Source organism: Pagrus pagrus (genome assembly GCF_965226575.1).
Source record: "Pagrus pagrus genome assembly, chromosome: 19".
Lineage (NCBI taxonomy): Eukaryota > Metazoa > Chordata > Actinopteri > Spariformes > Sparidae > Pagrus > Pagrus pagrus.
This window is the reverse complement of record NC_140203.1, coordinates 3799920-3815090: the sequence shown is the minus strand read 5'-3', so window position 1 is coordinate 3815090 and position 15171 is coordinate 3799920. Positions and strand designations below refer to the sequence as shown.

Sequence of the window (15171 nt, the reverse complement as noted above, 5' to 3'; positions counted from 1 at the left end):
TTTGTTTTGGTAAAACACATCAATTATGAGTTCACGACAGGAGCTGTCAACTCATATCCGTTCCCAATGTAGAAAACAAGGCGCAGGGAAAAACAGGAGGAGGTGGAAATTAAACAGGGCAATTTATTAGAGGCTGTGACTCATCATTATCATCTTTATTGATCCGTTTAGTAGAGCTGTAATGATTCAATCGATGAGTTGTCGACTGTTAACTTAATGGGCAAGTGTTTTGAGGACCAGCTAATAAAACATTTTCTGATTCCAGCTTCTTAAATGTGGATATTTTGTGGTTTCTTTCGTCCTCTATGACAGTAAACTTCTGTCTCGAGGATGTAAACTTCAGCTTTCAGGAAACTTTCTGACACTTTTCACCATTTTCTAATATTTTATAGAGCACAAAACTAATCGATTCACCAAGAAAATGGTCTCCAGAATCCAAGTGACGTCTTCAGATTGTTTGTTTTGTCCGACCAACAGTCCAAATCCAACACTTATTCCATTTACAGTCAAATAAAACAGAGAAAAGCTGTAAAATTCTCACAGTTGAGGATCTGGAAAGAGGATAGTTGTTTAACAAATTACTTTAAAGCTCCTGTTGGTAAGAAAGTTGATTTTTTGAGTCAAACGCTGACGCCTAGGGATTGCAGATTGGGTCGGCCGCCACCCGAAAGCATGAAAAATCGACTATCTTACCAACGGGAGCTTTAAACAATTTTGATTAATCAACAGAATTGTTGTTCAACACTAAGGTGGCCTGTTGCACCAGGTATGCGTAAGTTATAGTGTAAAGTTCACAGTAAACAACACGTTTGAACAAGTTAGTTTGATACTAAAACAGTATCAAACAGTGGTAAAACCATCGTCTACAACATACGGTAATATATTGATGCTTTATTATCGAGCAGAGGACGTAACAATATAATGAACACCTGCAAACTGGTATAAATTAGTAGCGGGTTGTTGATTAGAAAGTTATCTAACCTCATACGTATATTTGCCTATTTTACAGAGCAGCTACTGAGGGGCAGGTGTAAGATTAAAGTTGTAACGCCTGCGTTGGACCTATTTCAGTTGGTGCAACCTTTAACGGTCCATTAACCTCTTTGAATTACTACGCCTAATTGGAAAAGATGCATCAGTCTTTAATCTCAGGCGTTTGTCCATCTGGGAGTGGACGCTTTGGTCACATCTACAGTGAAGGCGAAGCAGACGAAGCTGCACGTGACGTCTCTTTGTTAAAACCTTCCTCGTTGTACTCGTCGTCAGAATGACAGTGGTGTCTGGTTACCAGACTGATACTGAAAGGAGGCGGAAGAGACTGAAGTTGTTTATTAAACCTTATGTTGAAGTTTATCTCTCTCACTTGACGAAAGTGATTCCCCTGCTGGTTATGTAGGGGTATTGCAGTTTGTGACGCATATGTGGCAGCCGGTGGTGAACACGAGCTTTATGTACAATGTGCTTTTTAATCCATTTAATAAAACGTGCTGCCTGGCTTCAGTCAGATATAATCAAAACCTCTTGATAATCTCAAAACAATGATGAGGGAGATGAAGCAAAACAGCCACATTCTTAACAACTGTGTCGACTTAAAAGCAGCGCCGCAGTCACTTTTCTGCATTCTTGTTCAGAGAGCGCACGCTGCGTCATCTCGTTACGTCTTCACAAATCCCAATTTCATTCTCCGTTTCATCCTGCGAGCCCGAGGGCCGCCACCTCCTGAAAGCGAGCACGCCTTTTTTTTTCTCTCTTTCCTTCGCCCTGCTGTGATGACGTCGGAGAGCTGCCAAGAAAACCTGTCGTGTGTGTTTGTGTTTGTGTGCGTCTGTCTCAGCGTGTGTGAACATCCAGTTAACTCGGCGACCCGAGCTCTTAAGCTCCACTTCAGGAGCAAGACGCGGGTCACATGGCACACACACACAAACACACACCCTCGCTGCATGCACTGATAGTCCTGCACATGTCCACTTTTATTAGCAGAACTAATGTCTGCGTGCTCTCTTCTGCTCCTCTTGTGTTGTGGCTGATGGCCTCGAGAGATTAACAAAAGGTTTGCTGACTGCTAATAGGAAACATTACATTCCTCCTGAGCGTGTCTTTTCTTAAACTTCTCCTCCCCGCGGCGATAAAGGGCCGAGTGTCTGAACGTGACGGAGGTCTGAGCGAGAGGTCGGAGGAGGTTAAGTGGAGCGTTGAGGTTAAAGTGTCAGCTCAGGGGGGCTTATTGTCCCAAAAAGAAAGTGTTTACTGGCGTTTCCCACGTGCTCCAACATTCATTATTAGTCACACACACATGATATCTGAGCAGCCAGCGCTATGACTGACATCTGGAGCAAATGTGGAAGTGCCTCAGAGGAAAATTTCTGTAGTTCTGGACATCTTTTCTATCTGAAAAGGTTGAAAACAAGACAACAGTTTATCCAGATTATCTGTATCACTTGATTCGGAACTGAAAAACAGGGAGTTGGTCTGTAAACTGGACAGTTTACGATAATTTCACGTCATCTCTTCTTAAGGATTACACTTCTCTGAAGATACAAGTTAACATCTCTAGGGGCTTATGGGTAACTATAGGTCAGAGATGCTGACAGACGAGCCGACACACACTTCTCAAATCTCTGCAAAGCCTAGTCATGACGTATCAGGCAAGCTAATTGGTCGATTCAACATCCTGTTGCGAAGTTTTTTTTCTGTTTCATTCAGATTTTGATAAAAGTACATTTCAGCATCAAAGAGTATGAAGTCGTATAGAGTATAAAGTCAGTATTTGAGACGGTGGCCCTTATCCTCTTCAGTAAATCTTTAAGCAGAGCAGACAAAAACAAATTCTTCGTTAAGAAAGATAAATATCCCACTAGGAGCTCCACGAATTCGCCTCTAATTCAGAAATCGGCAATTCTCCCAGGATATTATTGTCCGTTCTACTCATCTACTCGCATCCAAAGGAAAACATAAAAACAGTTCAGAGACGACACAGCCAGCGTACGATTAACCTGCCGCTGCACTTCCAGACACATCCTGTGTTCAAGAAGACGATCAACCGACTCATTAAGAAGACATTAATGATAAAGATTAAGAAATAGACATTTCTAACAATGTTCAAACTAGAGAAATCATTATTTTACTCAGATGATATGTCAGGGAGTGAGAAGGAAGTCGGCAAACGTAACGGAAAACTATAAAACATGACCTTGTGTCAGATACATTTTCATCAGCAATGGTGGTTGTTTAACAATGAGGACAACATCTCCCATGATCCCACGCTACACCACAACATCGTCAAAGTAAAACTTGTGTTTTCATGGTTTTGACTAAAAGACCCTTAGTGGCGTTTTCTCCTTTTCTTCTGTATTGAACGTCTCTGATCTTACAATGTTTCATGCATCTGTCATTGTTTTGCTTCTTTTTGTGTCAAATGTGCTATTTAAATAAAGTTTTATCACTATTACTCAACACATGAATCTCAGCTTTTCACCTTCGGCCGAGGTGTTTCCCGCTCGCTCGTCCCACCTCAGCTCCACCCAGTGAGGAAGTTTTGTGGCGAGCGGTTAAAACTAAATCCTGTCTTCAAATGCGGTTTCTGAAAACCTCCAGATGTCTTTTTTGTTGTTTTTTTTTTTATGTATACAGTGTATGATAGAGCCAAAACTCATCACTCTTTATTATTTGCATTCTGACATGCCCGGCTGTTTCGCTTCCTCCTGAGGGTGCAGTAACCCCCTGAGGAAGCTGGTTTCTGGGTGTGTCAGGGGGATACAGAGCCGCAGTGAATGGACGAGCATGCAAACAGATAATATGTAGCCTGTCTGTGCGTGCATGGCGGTTTAACTCTGCATTATAGCATGACATGATACCCACACGCAATCCAGTTTTGGTAATTGAATGCGGTGTTCATACATGTTTCTGTTTGAGGTTTGTTTTTGTGTAGATGTTGACTCGTGTGACACAGAATAACCAGTTTATCCTCCTCCTGCCGTCCATGTGCGGGCATGTGTGTGCGACTGATGCATTTACCAATGGTTTTAACCCTAATGATCGCGTCCCTGTGTGTTTTGCAGGAGCCAGACAGTTTGGGATTGAAAAAGCCGTGGAAAAACTGCGAGGAGCTGAAAAGTCAGTCAAAAAGGAGCCGAAGAAGAAGAAAAAGACGTTTGAGACAAAGAGGAGAAACTGAAATAAAAAAGCCAAGATGGGGAGAAAAAAGATTCAGATAGCGCGGATCATGGATGAACGGAACAGACATGTGAGTGTACACTTTATTTTCTTTATAAAAATGTGTTTCACACGCGATGCTGTCACATTAACGGAAAAACAGCAGCAGCACAGTATCTTGTTGACCTGATTAAAGCCGCTGGAATACACCTTTTCACAGTCGAATGGCAGTCAGTAGAGCGCATACCTCCGCCGAGGCCCATTCATGCCCTTATCCAGTATCGAGTCCGATAATCTCGATAGTATCGCTCTAAATTTTAAAGCAATCGCTCTGCAGACAGATGAATCGTCGCCCTCCGTCCTCGCTCGCCAACACAACACCAGCCGCAGACAGACACACTGTAGTTCCCTTAAACTGGTGACATCACGTCATGTGACCCTCACAAGCTGTGACTGTGTGATTGTGTGTGAGTCGACCGAAGCCTCATGCAAAAGATATGACAACTGAGAAATGAGAGCTTGTTGTCAATGGGCCTCAACTGCGTTGTCACACACACACACACACACACACACACACAGAAGTCTTGTCTGGGGGGAGCGGTTCCTCTCTTCCTGTTATGACAGGAAATGCAGGCACATATGCTTCCTGACCTCCGTAGCAGGGCAGGACTGACCACGTCACAGTCCTCCTCTGGACTGTGTGATGGTATACGAGTGTGTGTTGTTGTTGTGTCGCTTTATCTTGAAAGGAGCCAGTTTGTTTACAGGTTGTAGCTCCTTTGTCACAGTCATGTATGCTTAAAGGAAAAACCGCAGTTCACTACAACTCGAGTTCTGGTTATAATAACATTAAAATCAACAAGTTAAGTGCTGAAATCTGGGAGGTAGAAGTCTAAATCACCAGTTTTTATCACGATACTATATTAGATCGATTCTCTAGACGACGATACGGTCTGGATTTGATTTAAATTCAAGAGGCAGTTTAACAGCCTCAGAAGAAGCCGTAACACGTTTTCTTTTGTGTTTTTGTCCATAGAAGAAAAAACAATATGTAAATAACTGTAACTGGTTGAACTGACTCCACCACGACACATAAATCATGGCTTAAAGCTCCTATTTGTAAGAAAAGTAGAAGAATGACGCTCTGGGTTTCCCAATTCCTCAAAAACTGACGCTTTGGACGGGTTAGCCGCCATCCCAAAGCATCAAATAGATTTTTCTTACAAATAGCACTTTAACAACAAGAACATTTATCAAAAGTACAAAAATTCAGCTTAAATTAGCCTCAACGCTAACAGACTTTTCCTCTACTCATAGTTTAACTAATGCTCTAATCACGTTGCTGTAGCGAGAGCAAGAAGTTAGCAGACGGCTGAGAGAGTTCGTCTGTTTACTCGTCTTTTCTCTCAAAAGACGACAAGTATTTCCACGCTGCCGATTTATTCCTGAGAGTGGAGTAAATATGATCTGCCTGGTGCTCACACTGTTTGAATGTTTTGTAAGGAGGTTTGCTTGGACTGAAAAGCACATCTTGAAAATGATGATACGGATCAATGTTTTGACTTTGTGTCGATCATTAAATCCATATAACGATCTGCATGGATGGAGTGTTACCGCTACAGGGAACGCGGTTATATTGCTTATAAATCGGTTCAACAGGGCAACAAAAACGAACATTTAGGCGATCAGACATGTTGGAAACAAATCAGAGTTACTTAGAAGAGAAAATAAAAGTAAGCAGTAAAATTATCACCCAAACTGTCCGTTTAAAACATCCATTATAGATCGACTATGACCTATTGTGTTTACCGTAGTGTGCCTGACCTTTAAATAAAAATTGTAAATCTAGTTTCTTGAACTGTTGAACTTGTTTTTAGTTTCACAGAAGCTGCCGTCCATTTTCTACTTTTCCTCCAGTTTCTGGCAGCCATTGATTTCCAATCCTTTCACCTGAAATCGATGAACAGACTCGCACGAGTTGTGTAATCGATCACAGCGAGCATCAAGTCTGCACTGAGTTACATTATTCATGTGGTAATGCTGTTTAAGTGCAGATTGATTTTATCAGTCTGCACTACATTACCTCATAGCACTGAAGGAATGGAGACGAATGAAAGGTTGAAAATTCACCCAACTTGTCCACAGCGGTACTAGTAGATCACTGATGCTGCACACTGTGGTGCTTTAAGCTAAATATTACAACTTTAGATCAAGGAGGAATAATGTTTCTGTCTAATGAGCCTCCATTTTCTTTTACCCTCTCTCTTTTCTCCAGGTGACATTCACTAAGCGCAAGTTTGGTCTGATGAAGAAGGCGTACGAGCTGAGCGTGCTGTGCGACTGCGAGATCGCCCTCATCATCTTCAACAGCACCAACAAGCTGTTTCAGTACGCCAGCACCGACATGGACAAAGTTCTGCTCAAATACACCGAATACAACGAGCCCCACGAGAGCAGGACCAACTCCGACATCGTGGATGTAAGTGAAAACACAAAAACGTTCCCGGCGGTAGAGCTGAAACCATCGGTCGATTAATTGATTGTTACAAATTGATAAAAAATAAATCGCTCAAGTTGTTTCTTTAAGCAAAATGTCAATCATGCCCACAGCTTCACTTGTAGACCATGTGTGAGTGTGCGAGTGTGAGTGTGTGAGCATGTGACAGCATTGTACAGCACTGCGCCAACACAGAGCACGACAGCATGTACTAGACTGAACCTTGTTCTGCCCTGACTTATGTAATCGTGTTGGGAGAACACAATAGCAAGTGTATGCCTCTGTGGACACATGCACACACACACAGACACACACAGACACACACTGTGGACACTTGCTAAGCACACTGTGTCACCAAGGTCAAACTTAAGCTGTCAGAAGTCAAAGAGCAGGCAGGAGACCGGTGAAGGCAAAGCAAGCAGGAGTTTCTGTAAATCCCGAATACGTACGTGTCTCATCAACTCATCGATATGTGAACACGACCTCGATCATTTCTGCTGACATCAATACTAGTTTTGTTTGTTTGTTTACAGAAGAATGTCACCAACATTTTAACCAGAACATCTAGGAAGGTTTCCCAACAATAATAACACTTCATTTCATTTATCGTTTTGGATATTTGGATATTTTTTCACAATCAAACGTTCTTGCTCTGTACAAAGGTTGTACTTGCATGCAGGATCTGATATCGATGTGTTTGGTTGTTGTTCCTGGAATATCACGGCTAATGTTGCTCCAACTGACCTTTGCAACTTGGAAATAAAGACGCACACGGGAGAAGTTATCCACTCAAACACGTGTTTAACATCGTCAAAGGGTCTATTTCAACCAAAAGCATGTTCTCCTGAACTTAACCAAGTATTGTTGTGGCGTAAACCAACCAGAAAACTTAAAGAAACGGAAAATAATAAGTGAACAAAAATGATAAGGGATGGCCATTTAAAAAAAAACATTCGATAGTTAGCAGCAACTATTGACGTTCATTCGAGTACTTGAAGACAGCATATAGTGGCACAGACGACCACACTACACGTTTTATCAGAGCCTGGTAATAACACGACGCTACCGCGGCCTGTAATAATGATATACCTGGTAGGATAGCGTTACTTCCTGGCACCGGTGAATACAAAGGAAAATATATTTCTCATCCCAAAAAATTATTGATAACCGTGTGATAAAAGGCTTTATAAAGAGAGTGACGTAGTGCTGCAGAGAGGCCCTGAATTATAAATCTTCATCTCCAGATGTAAGAAAACATGTTTGATTTGGTTAAGACCCAACAAATGTCACATCATCATGATCTTAATAGATTTTTTTCAGTGAAATTGATGCAAAAATGATCATTTCTACTAATCAAGACATCATTAAGGATCAATAGGATTTTTTTCTGGGCATATACTGCAACTAAACTCAAAAATAGTGGAATAAAAATATTGTTATAGGATTATATTTTCGAATTTGCTGACAGCAGGGTTACACACAAGATCAAACTCAGTAGGCCTGTTATCCACTTGTGAGCTCCTACTAAATAAAAGGCGACGTTTGCTCTGGGCGTCATGTTGGGAGGAAGAAGGCGACCAGAGTTGTGCACCTGTGTTGCTGCGTGTGTTCACTGTGTGCACATGTACATTCATACTGTGAAGCGTGGTTGTACCTGAGCCTTTCCCTCCACGCGGCCCACCACATGGCCTCTTGGCCAGCCCCGACACAACCAGGCTTACTTGCTCTTTAATCCTCTGTAATCTATCACAATCCAGTTTAGCTCGTTACTCTAATCTGTCCAGGCAGCTTCTTCATCTCTGCAGCGTATCCGTTAACCAGCCAGGTTATTTACTGCCGCCGCTGCTGCTCGCTGCATCCACTTTTTACCTCCGCATGACATTTCCTCTCTCGCTACTCTGCTGCTTCCTTTTCCTGTCTTTTGTCTTGTCCCTCGTGTGCTTTTGCACTTTTGTACTCACCTTAGTCCAAACTGACGAGTGAGAGTGTGATGTTTCAGTGCTTCTGGTTCATTTCAGAAGCATCTTTGTCTATAACTGCATTTTTATCCACCTAATATGAATTCCTGCCCAACTTGAATACTTCCTAAGTCCAGTGCATTCAATCATGATAATTCAGTGATAATATCTACTCGAGCTTCACAGCAAAACATCATTGCAGCATTCTCCTAAACAACTGAAGTAGATGGGGGGGAAAAACAATCAGTCCAGTGGATCACAGCTGCAGTGTAACCCCCTTTGGGGCAACAGCGACAGTCAAAGTGTACATCCACTTTAAGTGTTTGTTTTTGTCACCGACAGGCTGAGGTGTCTGACTACTTTTCCATGATAAAAATGCAGCTAGCCGGATGCTAACAGAACGTACTGACTTCCCATAGTGCTTTGGGAGAGGTCAGAGGTTTATTTTGGTCTTGTCCACCAATGAGAGGCTGATTTGACGATACATGCATGTTTGCGTATACCAGTACGTCATCAGAGGGCTACTGGATCTGAAATGATCGTCGGATATCATGTAAGAGAAGTTAAGCCTGTCCTAGTGCGCGGAGAACAGCCTGAGATGATGTTTCAATCTAGTAAAATTGGAGCCAGCGTGAAGTGTTTAAATTTTCGTATTTGTTTTGTGGAGAAACCCAAAAAGACTTCATAATCTGCAACATTTGGGGAAATAAAGCACACAACTTGCGTTGTTCATACATGTGGCTCCGGTGTGGTTCCTGAGTAAGCCGCTTTGATAACAACATTTGATAGTTGGCCAACACACCACGTTTAATCTTGCTGCTCTCCGATTGGATAATGAGCGGGTAAAGAAGTCTTTAAGGGGCATGTGTAACGTCTTTACCCTGAGCAGCAACACATGTCACAACATGGTGCTGAGGCGGCTGTGCCAAGGTCACGCTCGCTGTGCCAGAGTAAGTGGAACAAGCGCCGCGTGTTGGGGCTCCTCTGAGCTGATAGTGGTTTTATTATGTCGGGATGTGGTTAGATTAGCTTAGCATGTTGATCTGTGAGCTTTAGAGGTGTGTTTGAACTTAGCCAGTCTTTATGCTAAGCTAAGTACTCGCTATTGATCTTTTCATCTCAGTCTTGGAAGGAAAAGCCAGTAAGACATTTCCTACATTGTTGAACTTTTCCCCAAATATTAAGAGCACATCATTAGTCATTGTGAGGCAGAAGTTACACACAGTGTGTGTCTTGTCCGGTTCGTGCTTCCCAACAAGACAAACAATCACTAATGATCTCTGCCTCCCGCCACGATATCTCCTGTTAGCCCACAATTCAGTGCAAGAGAGCAACAGTCTGCCGTTATTTTACAACCGAGGAGGAGAAATCAACAATCAACACAGGCCGCAATCTCCCGATTATGCGTCGTCTCTGCATCGATGCAGAATCTTCCACGTCAGCATTGCGATGCAGCCGGTCATCGAGACATTTGCACACCTCTAGTTACACCTGGTTGGTTTTGCAGCCAACAGCCTCTGCCTGTTATTCTCTCGATTCAAAGGTCAGAAAACTGACAATCAAACTTCCCTGAAAATCAAGGGAATTTCCCGTAAACTTTTGTTTCTGTGACGCTTGCTCTCGTCATATTTTGACTAATTCATCACAAGTTCTCATGTTTCGTCAGGCTTTTCTCGATTAATCATGTCATCTATAAATTGTCTGTTACAATTTCCTAAAGCCAAAAGCGACCTCTTCAAGTGGCCTGTGTCCTGGGAGAGGGATCCCTCCTCTGTGGCTTCCTGTTTTTCCCCTGTTAAAAGTTTTTTTTCCCCCAATATGGCAAGTTTTTCCTCACTCGAATCGAGGGTCTAAGGACAGAGGATGTTGTAGACCGTACAGATTGTAAAGCCCATTGAGGCGTTGTGATTGTGATCTAATTTCATTCTGTGTTGAGGCAACGAATCAAATATGTTAAATTTCCTGTCGCATCAGACTAAGAAGCAGCGAAATCCTTATTAAGGAAGCCGGAATGAGGAAATGTTTGACGCCTTTGCTGTAAACTGACTTAATCAAATATTAGACGTAGTGTTTTTATTAACTTGTGAGTGAGTTGTACGTCAGTAGGAGTGTGAGGGCTGTATGATAGTGAGCCCACAGAGCTGTGAAAAGACTCTGCACCAATGAACTATCTGCCAGACAGGAATTTAGTAGAAGAGAGGCTCCTTTGTTTTGGTCATCTTTTTTTTTTCCCCTCATGTGGCGGGTTGGCATGTTCCTCTGTGTGTGTGTGTGTGTGTGTGTGTGTGTGTGTGTGTGTGTAAAGGCTACATGCTAGATAACTATCAGCTTATTGTGTTGTGTTCATTTAGCCTGGGAACCTTGCTGCTATTTATAAATCTGAGGAGTTCTGCATTCCTCACTTTTACTCTGTTAACCTTATTTTGCTTTGGCCTGCTCTGGTGTGTGTGTGTGTGTGTGTGTGTGTGTGTGTGCTGTGCTGTTCCAGATTAGAAACAGATGAAGTTTTTCAATAAAGTCGTGCACACACACACACACACACACATTCACACACTCTGACGCTCTCACATATGCTCGCAGAGTAAGTCCAGTTCCTTTGTGTTGGCTGCGATCCCTCCCAGCTAAATGGCTGGAAACCGGTAGTGGTCTAAAAATAGCCCAGTACACAGCTATGAATAGCCGTGACGGCGCTGTGAGTGTGTGTGACTGTGGTTTTTTTGCCTGTGGATGAGTGAGTGTGTATGTAGAACTGCACGAGGAGCCGCTGGAGGAAAATAAAGAGGAGGAAGAGAAGCAACTTAAGGCTGAGTAACCAAGTCTTAGTTCCCCACAACCACCACCACCACCACCTCCTCCACCTCCTCTTCTTCTTCTTCTTCTTCTTCTTCTTCTTCTTCTTCGTCTTTTTTCCCTTCTGACCAGTCCGGTTTATCTCTCGTCACAGTGGAGGAGGAGATGTATTTTTAGGAGTTGAGCTGTTTTTCAAGCCACATTTTTTTAATACGTTTATTAAAAATAATAACTCTACCTGGTGGTGCTTTCAATGCCAGTGAGAATAAAATAAACGTATATTAGTCTGTTCATGATACTGTGGCAGCTCCATGAGGCCGTACTGAGCCACATGGCTGCTCTGAGCTAAACGCTAACATCAGCAATGCTAACATGCTCACAGAAACAATGCTAATATGCTTTGTTTACTATGTTCAACATCATAGTTTCCTGTGTTAACATGCTAACCTGTACAAAATGTACTTGAGTAAAAGTCTTAAAGTACTTTATAGCAAACGTACTTCAATATCAAAAGTTATTTTCTGGTAATAATATACTTTTAAGTATCAAAAGTACAAGTAAAAGTACGTTGTTCATATATTTACATGTATGATTATCTGATCCAATAATCCGGCGACGTATAATCAGTATTTTTCAGATTATTTTAATGATTTTTTCATTATCGGATTGGCAGTAAACATCCGCAACCTCCATTATCCACAAAGTAACTAAAGTTATTAAATAAATGTAGTGGAGTAAAAAGTACAATATTTGTAGTGAAATTGGAGTGAAAGCATAAAGTAGCACAAAATGGAAATACTCAAGCAAAGTACAAATACCTCAAAATCCTACCTCAGTACAGTACTTGAGTAAAATTACTTAGTTACATCCTATCAGTGCTTTTACTTAAGTGAAGGATGAAAGTACTTCTTCCACCGCTACATAAGAATGACACCAAACACATCAACGCAGCAGGAATATTAATCCAAAAACATCAGATATAATAGGAAAACACATTTTACGTCTGATACTTTAAGTACACACTGAACACATGTAGTCATAGCATCATCTGATGTTGAGGAGGAGGAGACCACCCACGAAAAAAGAGCAGTGGAAGGAACCGAAACTGAAAAAAGAAAAAAGAGAATCGATGGAAAAGAAAAGCAGTGACGGTGGAGGAGTGGATGGATCCTGGGGGGGGAGGACGGAGGCTGGTTAGATATTATTGCATCCTCCCTCCTCCTCCTCCCTCCTCAGCTGTCTCCCCCTCTGTCTCGAGCACCTCCAGGAAGCTGTTCAAACCACCTGCCACCACACACACACACATGCACACACACCCAGACACACACATTCCAGGCCAAGCATAGAAAGTAACTGAGTATTTACTCAAGTACTGGACTCACGTGCAGTTTCATGTAACCTGACTTGACTATTTCCGTTTTACGCTACTAAATCGACTAGTCACTAGTTACTTAAAAGAAGTATTTGTAAATACTTTTTTTTTGAAAGTACAAGAAATTTGAGGTACTTGTTCTTTACTTGAGTAATTCTAGTTCATGCTACTTGAGACGTGTAAACAACTGCATGTAGTGGTGGAAGAAGTACTCTGATCCTTCACTTTAGAAGCAGTGATGGGATGTAACAAAGTACATTTACTCAGGTACTGTACTTAACTTCAATTTTGAGTGTTTCCATTTTGTGCTACTTCATACTTCCACTATATTTTGGAGGCAAATATTGTACTTTAAACATCAACTCCATTACATTTTGGAGGCTTCTTATTCCGCTACATTCATTTAATAACTTAATAGTAACTAGTTACTTTGCCGATTGCACACTGCATCAGAACCAAAGTAGCAGATTTAAAAAAGTTTATCTTTTTTTATTTTATCCGCAATCTGAGGAAATAACACTTTATGGTTTATGGTGTACATGTACTTGTACTTAAGGACATTTAATATCAGATACTTCCAGACTTTTATTCAAGTACTGTTCGTTAGGTTTTACCAAAGTAATATTTTAACACCATATCTTTATTTTCACTCAAGTATGACTTTTGGGTGACCGTGAGCTGCTAACATGTTCATCACATCATCTTAAACGGGGCTGATAAAAATCAGTTTACTGCATTTTTAAAAGAATGATCCGAATTCTTCCTCCTGCTCTGTTCCTGGCTGCATCGAGGTTACCCCGACCAGCTCTTGTTTTTTTTGTTTTTTTATTGAAAAAGGAAGCCGTGGGTGTGTGGTGGTAGCGCGGAGTACAGTGTGTGCGTTTGAAGAGGGGGAAGCAGGCCACTGGAGTCGGTTTTATGTTTTAATAGACGAGCCAGATTGACAGATTGTGAGGGAGGGATGGGAGTGACGAGAAACGCTGCGGAGCACAGGAGCAAAAAATAGCCTTCTACGGCCATCCCGCCGGTAGCCACGCTTAGCATTGGTGGTGGCTGCCTCACCCTTTCTCCTCCCCCCTCCTTCTCCTCTCACCCCAGACCCTACCCCTCCTTCTCTGTGAAGCCAAACAGGTGGACATGACTGGGATGAGTGGGATTGCTGCGCTGGGCCAACCGCTGAGCCCTGTATGTGTGTGTGTTGCAACCATCCAGTGACAGACTGGACTAATGGGCTGTGAAGTGCTGAAGCAGGACGCTCAGAGCCAAACCACATACTGTACAACACACACACACACACAGTGGTGGAAGAAGTACTGTGATACCACAGCGTACAAATACTCTGTTAGGAGTCGAGTTATGAGTAAAAAGTGCTATATTTACCAGTATACTCATTATAAAGTAGCAAAAATGGAATTAAAAGTAAAGTACGTCAAATACTTGTGTACACACACAGTCATCATCATCTGATACCTGCATGAGAGGAAAGATTTCACAACACTGACACTTGAATGTTCATGTGATACATAAAGACGACAAAAAAAACTCATTTGAAACACATGTGCTGGATCGTCTTGTGTTTTAATATTCACTGCTGTCCGACTCAAGAGAGTTGGTGGATGGAGTCTGACTGATGGGATATCTGCTCAGATGGCGCCCTCTTGTGTTTGAAAAAGACGTCACTTCGTTATTTTTAGTGTGAAGTTTCATCTGTGTGAGTATTAGATCCTTTACCGGAGTCAAAGTATCAGTGAAAGTGCGTCACTCCAAAAAAAAATGACAGCAAAGATGATTAGATGATGAAAACCGTTGCAGACGAATTTCCTTTTGACTGACTAAATAATTAATCAACTAATTGTTTCAGCTCTTAAGCCTCCTGATACATTTTTACCCATATAAATGACCAGTATGTATACAGCAGATACTTACAAATGAGTATTTTACTTTTTGTTTCCTTCAGACGCTGCGTAAGAAAGGCTTAAACGGCTGCGACAGCCCCGACATCGAGGCCGACGACTCTGCGGGCCAGAGCCCAGAGTCAGACGACAAATATCGCAAAATCAACGAAGACATTGACCTGATGATCAACAGACAGAGGATCTGTGTAAGTTCAGTCGAGTAGATGTTTCCACCTGTGCAGCTTCACGTTGTCGCTCTTCGGTGATGTTAACCAGCTCCTGATCTGTCCAGCAGGGTCTGCCTCCCTCCAACTACGACATGGGAGTGTCCCTCCCCGGCAGTAACCCCAGTGGACTGCTGTACTCCCAGCCTGGACTCGGCTGCGGCCTCAGTAACCACAACCTGCTGCCCATCACACACATGCAGAGAAACAGCATGTCCCCTCAACGGCCCTCCAGCGCTGGAAATGCAGGTATGTGGGCCGACAGTCATAATAACACAATAAT

At 42.3% G+C, this 15171-nt stretch overlaps 1 protein-coding gene and 1 long non-coding RNA gene across 3 annotated transcripts in view; one reads left to right on the top strand and one right to left on the bottom strand.

The window, feature by feature from the left end:
• LOC311275423 overlaps positions 1 to 15171 on the bottom strand; it is an 81378-nt gene that overhangs the window by 50473 nt on the left and 15734 nt on the right. The window lies entirely within an intron of this gene.
• mef2ca (myocyte enhancer factor 2ca) overlaps positions 1 to 15171 on the top strand; it is a 30336-nt gene that overhangs the window by 8288 nt on the left and 6877 nt on the right. The window contains exons 3-6 of one of the 2 annotated variants that reach the window (XM_084383977.1): positions 4059 to 4243; positions 6428 to 6631; positions 14727 to 14870; positions 14960 to 15137. In XM_084383977.1, coding sequence (XP_084240103.1) covers positions 4190 to 4243; positions 6428 to 6631; positions 14727 to 14870; positions 14960 to 15137 — 580 coding nt within the window. In that variant the 5' untranslated portion in view covers positions 4059 to 4189. Of the gene's footprint in view, positions 1 to 4058; positions 4244 to 6427; positions 6632 to 14726; positions 14871 to 14956; positions 15138 to 15171 lie in introns of both variants that reach the window. The other variant, XM_084383976.1, reaches the window with a different exon arrangement.